Here is a 12,427-nt window from a genome sequence, read left to right as displayed (position 1 = left end):
AGGGCAAAAAAAAAAAATATGAGCAGCACTCTGATTTTTCCAGACCAACAAACCGCAAAAATCTTGTGACGTCAAACACACTAGCCAAAAACCATTTGTTTTTCAAAGAACTTCATGACTGCTTTGCAGAATTTAAATGATTGTCCTCTCTTGTTGGTGCTCAGGTTGAATGAAAATAATGCAAAAATAATTAATTATTAGTCCTTTACACCTTTTTGGAGGGTTTTAGTTTTCTTAAAACCACAAGGATGTTTTCTTGAAACATCTCATTATTACTGTGTGAGGGGATTTCTGACATCTTATACACCCAAAAATTACCCCTTTTTTAGTTCAAGCTAATAAATAAAATTCCCACTTTTCAGCACTAAACTGGGCTAACTCCCATTTTTAAGCAAAAATATTATGACAGTTAATTGAAGTGAATTTTATTTTCCATCTGCTTAAATTATTGGCCCACACTTCTTAAGAAAGTTAAATCACTTATCTATTCTTTGTTTTTTTTTAATTTCAAGGCTTTTCATTCAGATTTCAATTAGTTTTTCAATGGAAATTGTAATGATTGTTATTGCTTGATCAAACTTTTTTTTAAAGATTTTACAAGTACAATTTAAGGCACTTGGTCAAATTAATACAAAAAGTAATTCATTGCACATCAGCCCCTGTATTATCAAAAAGTACAAACATTTTTCTTTGCAACTTGGGTGCATTAACAGTCCTCGTGATTGGGGCGTGGTGGGGGCCGGGATGGAGGTGGGGCCCTACAGGCTTGCTGCATGGAGACGGAAGAAGACCTGTCAAGAGGGGGGGTGCAAACCAAGGGTGGTGGAGGCGAGCTGGGCAAGGGGGGCAGCGTGGACGTGGGCGAGGGAGGCAAGTCCGATGAGTCGAGCGAGGAGCGGCGGCGGGGGTTATAGGGCAACGTGTAGATGTGAGGAGAGGGGTGCTTGTAGATGGGGTAGCGAGGAGCGGGGTAGGATTTGCTTCGAGTCCAGTTAATACACTTGCCCTTTAATCACAACAACAATAGGATCATTTGCACCATTGCATTGTTCCATTTTTATTTTACAAAACATTAGAAATACATTTAAGGCTTTTGCATATTCTCCTTGATTAAATCAATCCATTGAAATGCCATTAATTTCCTCATATTGTAAAAAAAAAACAGTATTTTTATATGCTGACACAACACTAAGGTAACATTAGTTCATGCAAGTAGTAGTAAAGATTTGGAGGGTCAACTTTGGTGTGTAACATAGTGTAAATCTTACCTTATCTCCAGGATGAGGTCGCATGATGGAAACTCTGTCATAACCTCTTCTAAGGAAAACCCACAAAGCATCCAGTTTGCCCTATACAGCAAAGTAAATAATCCATATTGAGGAGTTGTCCAAAACAAGTTTTTAACACCATTATATGGAGCAAGTAACTATTTTTTAAATTGTCATAAAAACCTAACCCCAATTCAGACCTGGAGTTTACGTAGTGTATTTGCTTATCAAGTTTTTGGTCACATGGCCAACATGACAAAAAATGAGCAGTCCTTCCAGTTATTTTAATGAATATTTAATTCCAAATATATTGGAAGTATAGCGTTATCCATGACAACCAATTAATTGAGTGCCCTATAAAGAGTTAAATATAAAATCGCTCTGTGTGCTGCTGACATGACTCTGGTTCTAATTGCCATCTGCTTCACATTCCAGATGTCTCATATGGCAAATTTTGAAGGAAGAATTGTTATTTATGTTAGACATAATGACACCTGTTGAAAAAAGATTCCATCATTTAAAAGTGACCTCAGTTCATGTCTGCTTCTCATTAAAACTGACTGATAAATTCGAAAGGACACAGTATTTAAATCTTTCCTGGCAACTCATAAACATTGCGTACATTCAAAGGTATCTCGATTCTTTTCGCTTAAAAACAATGATGTACTGAAAATACATTTTGCTCTCCAGTGCATTGATAAGCAAAAAGAAACATTGTGCTCATCATGAATATTTGAATTAATTTCTACCTTTATGGGCGAATACCACTTATTAGGGTTAACAGGTTTTCTGACGTGGTAATGCAGCCGGGGCGGAGTGAACTCGTCATCTTCCTCTTCGGGCATCACCACCCGAGCGTTCTTGGCTTTTTCCAACTTTGCCCCCTCCTCAGTGGAGCCCTTATCACCCCATCGAACCTTAAATGGAAGTACAATCCAAATTCTTTTAACTTAATCAGTTCAGTAACAAGCTAATTTAATTCCATAGCAAATCCTTCAAGTTTTATCTAATCTATATACAAAATACTAAAACATATATATATTTCCATATGTACACATATATACATCTGTATGCGTATGTATATGTATATGAATACATGTGTGTGTATATATCTGTGTATGTATGTGTATATATATATATATATATATATATATATATATATATATATATATATATATATATATATATATATATATATATATATATATATATATATATATATATATATATATATATATATATATATAGATAGATATATATAGATATATATAGATATATATAGATATATATAGATATATATAGATATATAGATATATAGATATATATATATATATATATATATATATATATATATATATATATATATATATATATATATATATATATATATATATATATATATATATATATATATATATATATGTATGTATATATACATGTATGTATATATACATGTATGTGTGTATGTGTATACATATGTACATAACATTTGACTTTGCAGTTTCAACTGTAACTGGAAGTCATAAAATGCCAATATAATTGACATCCTTTCTCATATTTCAACTCAACCCCCACACAGTTGTGATTACAATGAGAGACCTAAAAAGGATACAGCAGGTTGATGGCGTAAGCGCTGATATCAACGTGACCTTGACGATCCATTAGACAAACGTAGTCTTCTACCGCTGCCGCTAACAAGTCATGAAAGCTTCAACTTGGCAGTGAAGCTTTCAAACCGAGACGCGCATATTTTCCATTGCTCTCTTTGCGAGCTTCCACCAGGCCAGACTGCCGACTCTTCTCTTCGCACGAGCTTTAAACCGCTATCTCCTTGACTTTCATCACGCTTGACATGAACCCTCTTAACCTCTGGTGCTCCGCTATTAAATAAAGCCCTCGCTGTCTTTCTCTATGAAGCTCAGGACATTCAATTCCACCTTGACCTGAACTGATATGCGCATCATTTCTTTTTATAAATGCTGACAGATGTTGGATAAACATATTTTGAATCCACCCACCTCCATCCTTTTGATGCCTCCAACTCCTCTGCCTCCGTAGTATGAGGCGTCTACAGTGGGCCATTTTTTCTTGTGAAAATCGTCCTCGTCATCCTAGCAACATAGTCTCGTTATTGTTATGTATTGGCTGAATGATGGCAATATTTAGAGAAAACTTTGAATCGTCTTTATTGGATAAGTATGACATTTCTAAGGCAATTTTTGTCAGTATTGTTGAAAAATCACTTACGGTAAATTCCTCTTCTGTTGGTGGTGGAGGTGGCTCATGTATGACCTGATAATAATGATAAGATGGCAATTTAAAAGGTTCTGAGGGTTAAAAAAAACTAAAACAAAACCTTAACTGCCTAAAGACATGCCATCCTCATACAATGACATCACAATTTGGCTCATGTACCTCATAATAATAACATACAGATTATGATTATCTCTTACATAACCAAAAATCATAATACAACATGAATTACAAATTATTAAATTATTGTTTTTCTTTGAATACATTTCACAGTATATGTCTAATTCATTGACTGCCATTGACAATGATAGACATCCCATTTGTTTAAACTAGGACTGACTGTTAATCATTGCCATCAATGCCATTGACATCAATGCACTTCCAATCTGTTTTGACTTTGTCTCAGCGAACTGCGTTTTCTATGTTTTTATATTTATTCATGTATTTTGTGTAATGGAATATTGTCTTACCACAGTGCAGCAGAGAGGCCAGAACCACCACAGAAGAAGAAGGATGAGCAGGAGTAGCAGGATGAGGAGAGCAATGGCCACAAAGGTACCATCAGACTTGTCCATAAAAAAAATAGATATATATTCTTGTCATGTAATTCAGTTATTTATACTTAGTACATAGTATTTTCCCCTTTTTAAGTTATTACTCCCCCCATATTTTTCCCACTTTACAGTTCTTTGGTGACTTCCTGAATATATTTTGACTGTTTTTATAAGCCGGCAACTCTTTTTGTGGATAATATTGTAGCTCTCCCTGGAGTCTTAAATTTAGAAATCACTTCATTTCTCATTTGTACTTGAATCTCTTTGACTTGTGGAATTTTTTTGCCCCTTTTCAAAAGCTTACGGAAAACTTCATCATGCCAGACAGCTTTTATTTAAGTTATTTCTTAATTGAACAGGTCTGGAAGTCATCTTGTATGGGTGTGGTCAGAGAAAATGAACTCAGCATTCCAAAAAATGCGATCAGCCACAGTGAGAATGCGGGATTTAACGACAGAGGTAATTACTTTTTTCCTACTGGTTCAGGTATAGCTTTGAATAGACATTTTCTTGAATTAATAATATGGCCAAAAATGGAAAAATACAACAAAAAGTAGGGAATTTTAAATAGAAATCATGACAAGAAATACTGTACTTGAATAGCAAAATAGTTCAGTGGTAGAGGAAAAAAAAGGATTTGACAATGCGACAAAAAACTTTTTCACTACTTTTTTTCCCCCTGCCGTCAGTTGGCCTCATTTTGTTCCTCAAAAAACAAAGCGTCCATCTTTTTATATCCATGGAGGATATTCAGAAGGATGTTGTGGATTCAGGCCTTTAACCCGCCAACAAAACTAGAGAATGCTGATGTTGTCAACTTAGAGAAAAAGTCTTTTCACAAAGTCACGTGTATAATTGATAGCAGAAACTTACACAGAGAATTACAGTGGGTTCCTGCAATTGATCATAAAAATATTTCTTCATTGAATTTGGCACTTACCGTGACAGCTAAGCTTTGGGCCTGGGGGTGCAAATTTCCTGTATGTTTGATGTACATACAAAAAAGCCACATTTTGGAGTTGTGTGTGCTCTAAAACTAACACTAAAATAATACTTTTTTGTATTTTTCTAGGTTAAACTTGCTGTTGGAACGCGGTCACAGAAGAAGAAGGTATAGTTGACAGTATGTTTTTCCATATGCAAGATTTTATGATCAGCAGAAACAAACTTCACTAATACGTAGAAATACTTCGTGCTGTGTTAATGCACAATACAATATGTACGACTTAAATGTTGTACTCACACAAGTGACAGCAGTAATTGTGACCGAGCTGGATATAAAACTCAGCCCGTTGTTCATACTGACGTGAAGTGTGGCAGCCCTGCAGAGAAAAATTGTGCGGGTGTCAAGTGAATACGATTAATGACATTTTCCAAAAAATCTGGCACTATAATGAGCTGCCTGTGATTTTTATCTTGGATGTGCTATACTTTTTTTTTTGACTTACGTTCCTTCTTTTTCCAAAACAGGAGCCGGGCACAAAAGGTAGGTGTCTCTCACCATTAAAGGTCGTTTCACTGTACAATGACAAACATGTTATTTGGTAAAGAAATAATACTTTATATGAAGAATAGAACACGACACATGACAGTTTTATTAGATTTTATCATACATAGGGCCAATAAAAAGCAGTAGCAGGGAAATGACATGCATGATATTTCAAACTTTCCTTTTATTGGGAAAAATAATTCCAGCAGCATTTAAAGAAGCCTTCAAATACAAAAACAAACTACTAACAGGTCTTTTTATAGCATTATAATGCTGACTAGTAAAACTTTTACAGTTGCTTTGCTCTTTAATTGTTATTCCCTAAAAGGAAACCAAATAGTGAATTAGCATGAACTGAAGTAGAAGTGATTAACATGAATATATTCATTTATTGAACATTTAAGTGTCGTGATCATCCCTAGTTTCTAAACAAGCTCTGAAAGAAAGTGCTATAAGCTTGTAAGATTGAAAAAAAGAAGAGATAACTCATCAAAAGTTATGAAGCCATCATATGTTTCATGCTTCAGAATTTTTTGGGAGAAATAAATTCCAGCATTTCCTCAATTGCAAGTGAGACAAGAGGCCAACTAGCAGGGCCGCGGTTTATTTACACTGGCCAATAAGGCCAATGTCTAATGTGTGCGCTAAGCCGCCACCGCGCCTCCATGACGGGACGCGGGGTCCCTCCTTGGATATTTGAGAAGACTTGAGCGTTATACCAGCTGATCCTAAGAGTGCTCATGTGGTCAGGGATTTGAGGCTTTGCGGGCCAAAGAATCAGTGGCTGAATTTTTTTGTTTTTGTTTTAATTGCCAGGATTTTGGCTGCATTTTGAAAGTAATTTTATTAATTCATTTCTCTGAATAGCTCCCAGACACCCGTTTCTGATCATCCTCCTTTTCAAGACAAGGTTTGCTCAATTTATTCTATTCCTTACACATTCTACTGTCTATATATGATTTATTGCCACTTCCTCCACACGCCCTTTTGTTTACAAACACAACAGCAGCACGCCGTGTTCTCACTTTTCTATAATTTTATTTGCCCACTAAAGTGGAATCACACATCTGCATAGTAAATAGGCTGTTTGAGACTTGAAAGTGTCTCGCCAAACTCCTGGGAAATATATCTAGCACTTTGCTTTTTTTTGCCTTTTTGACCACTTTACCCGACGACAACTATGCTGGGAACTTTGGCTTGGTTTGGCTCGGCATTGCTGAGATTTATATAATCTTAATTCACAACCCAACACCCCCCACCCGCCACATGAACTTTATGAGCCAAACCATTTGGCACTTTTATGTATATTCTAAACCCTCTGGCCTGACGCCCTACAAAACAGGTGTCAAACTCCAGGCCCGGGGGCCAGATTCAGCCCTCTGTCTCATTTTTTCTGGCCCGCAAAAAGCCTTTTCTTTGCACTACCCTTCATTGTACCAGCTTGCTTTGGCCACATTGTTTTTCCCTTAATTCTGCACTGACTAACACTAAATTAGATTAGATTTAAACAAAAAAAACATAATGGCCCTCTGTAACTAGAGCATATGAGACATGACTATGACACTCCTGCCATTTAAACAATATATTCAATACAATCCAGACATAGTTATATCAGCTGGAGCATTAGAATGAGTACAGTACTTACTAACAGTGACAGTGTCGTTGATGCGGAAACTGCAAAGGACTTTCTGAACATCTCGAGCGTGAAAGAATCCATTTCCTCTGATTACCACCTGGAAAGATTCTGAAATAGGGTTGAGGTGATTTATTTTTAAAGGTACAAGTGGATTGACCCAGTTCAAATGGGTTATATTTTCATCATATGTCATTCTGTTGGCACAAATTAGCTCGTTCTCAATCTGCAAGCTCATGCAATGCAGGCGGTTTGACTTTGTGGCGATCCAGACGACGGGAACAATATTATTAGTCAGTTATTGAATCGTAAAAAGAATTCAAGCATTACCTCCTGAACAGATGCTGGAGGGTTCAACGGCTAGAATCTCAATGCATGACCTTTTTAGGATCTGTAATAACATAGATTAAAGAATACAATAAGGAATTTAAGTGGAAATATGTTTGGGGGAGTCGGATATGACTCGTACCGAGTCAATGACCACGTGTAGTGCGTGAAAACCATCAGTCACTGGGAAGACGTGGTCCTGGCTGTCGGCAATGGTTGACAGCTGTGGAAAGATTGTTAGTATCTTCTAGTAGCTTTTTTTGCACTTTATATTTTCAGACTTGCTCACCTGGGTTTCATTGAAGTCCTTTACTCCCACACAGTAAACAGTGGCCCCCAACTGGCGTGCTCTACTAGCCTGAGTTTGAGAAAATAAATTACCAAAAAACATCTTCAAAGTTCAGTTCAGAAAAAAAACTCATTTCATTAGTGTCTATTTTAATTGGGAGTGCTTCCGTTGGGTTTGTGAGAGGTAAGCCTAAAATATTTCCCAGATAGTCCTTCATAAACAGCCAAATAGGGGAGTTATTGGTTGTACTGTTTGTAAAATACAAACTTCAAGTCTAACAAAAAAGGCCAAAAATCTATCGACAGTTTAGTCACCATATAAGGCAATAGTTTCAATCGCACATTAAAATTAGTACAGATAAGCCATTCCTTATGTTTGTGAATAATGTTGCTAATGACAGACTTGGTCAATATAAGCATTTACTGATAATATTTGACTGACATCCTAAGAATAAAAGGTTCTTACCTCTCTTTGAGCCAGATCAAATTGAGTTTCCCTCAATTCACCATCTGTCAAAGCAATTATGACACTGGCTGTCCGGTAGCCTGAAAACAGGACCAAAAAGGACAAATATGCTTATTTATTAAACCACATATGCAATTACTGTAATGGCATTCAATGCCAGTTGTTGTTTATAGTGTGTACAGTAGCTGGAAAACAATTAAGCTCGAATGTTTAGGGTCACCATGGTTTTTAAAGTGTTATTTAAAATAGGACATTCTTGTTTTGTGTGCAAGGTTCACTGTCAGTCAAGGTTTATAGATGGAAAAAAATGTACCGGACTTTCACCCTCGTATATTTAATATGATACTGTGTACTTGTGAGAAAACAGACAGCTGTGTTTTCAGGTTATTTGGACCTAACTGAGTATTATGCCATATGCCTGAACTAAGTTGGAATGAATAGAGATAAAGATCTTGAGCAAAAATGCATGATGAAGTGTGATAAAGCAAAACTCACCATCTCCTGTGCCGTAGTAAATTTGCTCACTGGCCTGCAAGTTAAATTGGCGAGAATACATTAAAACTCATCTACAATTGGATTGTTTAGCTTATTGAAAATACTAACTTTTGATAAACCATGGTGCATGTTGGTGTCTCCACCTGGGTGGACCATGCTGAGCTTTTCTAACCCAGCTCGTATTTGCTCTCTGGAAGGAACATAAAGATGGAGACATTAGGATGTAATGCAAAAAGACCTGGGATGGCATTAGTTGATCTGGTACCTGTCTTCTGTTAGTGGCATGAGAATCCGACCTTCTGTTGAAAAGACGATAAAGGACATCCGTAGCTGAGGACTAAAAGAGCAAGAGATGGTTAAAGGCTTCATTGGATTTTTGCTCATTTTCAATCAGAACAAACTGTTTGTGACCAACCTGATAAACCTGTAAGCCAGGCGATCCACAAAGTAATAAATTTCATTCCAGTAATGTTGCACACTGCCGGATCTGAAAATCAAAGACATTTTTCAGTGTTTTTAACCTTCTCAGTAGCACTGACGTCCAATGGTGGACTTGTTTTTCTCGATCATCCCTCACTAAGCACAGCCAAAAGTTTAGAACTCAAACTTGGAATTTCAAGATTCATCTTTAATTTTCAAGCAAAAACTGATTTGGGTGAAAAAGTACTTCAAAACCATGTTAGATACCCTTAAAGTAGAAGAATCTTAGACCCACCAGGTTCCTTGAAATGACATAAAATGTTAAAATCCTGCTTAACTAGATCTTATTTTTTTGCAGAAACTGAAAGCTCAAGAGGAGAATAAGCAAGTAAATCAAAAGAAGCCTCTTTTTTTCCGCTTCTGTTTTCATTCATCTTCCAGTCGGCGCAGCCAAACACTCTTTGGAACAGCTGGCTCTCATGGAGAAAGGGTTCTGATCCTGGGACAAAGCTGACTTGGGCTACAGCTGCCGGATTCTGTAAGTGACGCGTGGCTGTAGCTTGACAACACAAATCCCTGCAGTGTGTTTTTATTATCAAAAGAGCATCTTTGAATCTCATTGCCGTCCCTGCTTTCTAAGATTCTACTTCCAGTGGTGTTGACTGTTTTGTGTGACATCCCCTCTGACAACAGTGTTTATACACAGAAGTGATTGGATGTGTTTATTTGACATGAGGAATTTATTCCTGCTGATTTCAAGGGATGGTTTATACACATCTAAAGTTTTTAGTGTTTGACTGTTTAATTTTTTTGGGGCTGAGGACGTGCATTAGGATTTGTCACAGTCAATTTGGAATAAGTCTAACAATATTTTCTTACTTACAGACACATTCTGGTATGACCATAAAACTGCTTTATTGGCACATCAGCTACACCAGCATTGAAGATTAAGAGATTTGGTTGCAGTTTGGAGTTTTACTATCAGCAATAAAGAGTGACTTCAAGAAGAAAAAAATGGCGCTCAAGAAAAAGAAAAGAAAGGTAATACTTTTGCATTTTGACTATGTGTCAGTTTTGGCTCAGAACTACAAATCTGAAATGTTGTTTTCTGACAAAAAGTTTTAGTTGAAAATGTAGTATTGATGTCACCAACAGACCAAAAGAGAACACATCTTTACTAATTCTCAATTCTCTAAAGAAATCCATTAGTGTACTTTAAATATTTTCCAAGTTTAAGTTATCAGGAAAGGTATTGATGATAATCGACCACCAATTTTTTAGATGATATATCCCTATAAAGCCTTACTTTTAAATGCAGAACTAAGTAAACAAACTAAAGGTCATGTGATTGTTTACATGACAGTGAATGGCTGACAGCTTAATGGACAGTAAAAGTGCAAATCTCTGCGTTTTACACATCTAACAATCTATAAACAACAAAGCCATTTTTTGTTACAATAATAATATTAACTAAATCTGCAACTGATTTGCATTACATCAATTAACACCTCCGATTACCACATTTTGTTCTTCTCAAAATACATTAATACACTCTTATAATAAAGGTTAGTGCAGACTTTTGTCCCCTTATCAGAAAATAAAAAGAGAAGCACAGTACTCACTTGTCTAAAACAAAGTACAGGTCAAATCCTCCATAGCAGGATGACCCAGCTTCTCTGGCATCATAGCTCTGTCCCGCAGTGCCGACCACCAGGGCCACCACCACAATCCCCACTTCCACGCTAAGCAGGACCTGCCTGCACCAGCACCGGGACATTCCTCGGAATCTAAAAAAAAATATCCTCGTCCTAATGTATGACTTTAGGAGAATGTAAACATGAGTGCCTGCCAGCTTTTGTCTCTCAACCTAAATCAGCTGCAAGCACAGTCACGGCCCAACATGTTGTGAAGGTATGAGAGGGTCTGGAAGCAGACTCCCATCTCCTCAGCAACAGATGTCAGTAGGAAGAAGGGGGAGCAAAGCCATTGCTGTCCTTCCCTCTCTTCACACACACGCTATCCTGTCAACAAACCCGAGCCATAACCTCACACCACATTACATAATAAATAACAGTAACACACATTCCATCATCCGAACTGATTGGAAAAGTAGTTTTATCTTATTTTTTTAACTAAAACCCCATTTTCAGAGACAGAAATCACGACAATGGACGTCAAGGCATTTTTTACTGGATCACCATTTATTCGCAGCCTGCATCCCAGTTTAAATGCATTGAATGTCTATACTAAAGATGAATTCATTTCAATTTACAGTAGATGGAGAAAGAGAGCACATGATTGGATGCTTTTCATGGTCAGTGGAAGTGAAAAAGTTCAAGGCAAGTTGTCTACTTTGAATCATCCTTTGCTGTTAGCACCTCTTTGTGGTAGGCACTTTAAATTGCAATTCACATCATAGTTTGTCCCTAGTGGTGAATGAAATCATCAAACTGAAACAATTGATGCTGATGCATTCTGATATGATGATATCTTCATAAAAAAAGAGCTTGAAATAACAGTTTTAAGGGCACTTTGACATAAAAGCATTGATGGATTTAAGATAAATGTAAGAAGTTTTCACCCCACTCATTGCAATAGAGCCACTTAGTAAACTGTATTAGGAGTTCTAGTGTGGATTTTAAAATGTTTTAGTTTAAATTCAACCATTTTAAAAATAATTTGCCCACCTATATTGATCATATAACTGTTGTCAGTTGTAGTCTCCCAGATGTTTGTTTAAGATGTTAAAATCTCATTCATATAGCTCACTAGTAATCCATGATCCTTACAGATAGATCGATGTCATAGGTCAGAAAATTAGTTTGTCAATTAAGAGCTAAGTAAATAAGTTCCTTTCCACTTGTGATTTGTGACTTCCTGTAGATTCCAACGCACAAAAACACCCTTTTTGCACGGTAGTTGCCTGGAGACTGGGGGGGGTCACTGAGGCCAGGCTGAAGCAGTGGTGGGTGCCCTGGAAAATGCCTTTGGCTTCAAAAGAACACTGCTGAGTCGACATTCATTTGCAAACACCATTTGCATGAGTGAATTCACTTAAAAAATGGCCCATTAGGTTTTTTTTCTTCTTTTTTTCCCTTCCATTGTGACGGTCCACCTTTCAAGTCTGTCACGGGACACTGCAAATGATATATTTAAAAGGAAAGACCCCTGAGTTTCTCTGCTTGACTAAAGCAACAGGGTGTCTTTATTTATGCAGGATGTGAAGATGATTAC

The 12,427-nt window shown here is 36.8% G+C and overlaps 1 protein-coding gene across 1 annotated transcript; it reads right to left on the bottom strand.

Annotated features, from left to right (window-relative positions):
- Nucleotides 1-357: 357 nt before the first annotated feature.
- antxr1b (ANTXR cell adhesion molecule 1b) lies at nucleotides 358-11,107 on the bottom strand. Its single transcript, XM_077736737.1, has 18 exons — nucleotides 10,816-11,107; nucleotides 9,189-9,260; nucleotides 9,039-9,110; nucleotides 8,882-8,963; nucleotides 8,774-8,807; nucleotides 8,279-8,358; nucleotides 7,814-7,882; nucleotides 7,667-7,747; nucleotides 7,528-7,588; nucleotides 7,210-7,308; nucleotides 5,524-5,593; nucleotides 5,319-5,397; nucleotides 3,992-4,087; nucleotides 3,516-3,560; nucleotides 3,287-3,379; nucleotides 2,018-2,185; nucleotides 1,269-1,349; nucleotides 358-1,006 (listed from the first exon to the last, which is right to left on the bottom strand). Exons 1-18 carry the CDS (start codon nucleotides 10,968-10,970, stop codon nucleotides 707-709), a joined length of 1,737 nt encoding a protein of 578 aa, XP_077592863.1. The 5' UTR covers nucleotides 10,971-11,107; the 3' UTR covers nucleotides 358-706.
- Nucleotides 11,108-12,427: the final 1,320 nt, after the last annotated feature.

The sequence above is a fragment of the Stigmatopora nigra genome, chromosome 17, assembly GCF_051989575.1.
Source record: "Stigmatopora nigra isolate UIUO_SnigA chromosome 17, RoL_Snig_1.1, whole genome shotgun sequence".
NCBI lineage: Eukaryota > Metazoa > Chordata > Actinopteri > Syngnathiformes > Syngnathidae > Stigmatopora > Stigmatopora nigra.
The sequence above is the reverse complement of the archived record's forward strand: the minus strand, read 5'-3'. Positions and strand labels throughout refer to the sequence as shown.

Coding starts and splice junctions, on each gene's coding strand:
- antxr1b (XM_077736737.1), bottom strand. CDS start 10,970: ATGTCCCGGTGCTGGTGCAGGCAGGTCCTGCTTAGCGTGGAAGTGGGG. Junction 5,594..7,209: donor CAACGACACTGTCACTGTTA/GTAAGTACTGTA, acceptor GTCATTGTACAG/TGAAACGACCTTTAATGGTG. Junction 3,380..3,515: donor CAACAGAAGAGGAATTTACC/GTAAGTGATTTT, acceptor CTATGTTGCTAG/GATGACGAGGACGATTTTCA.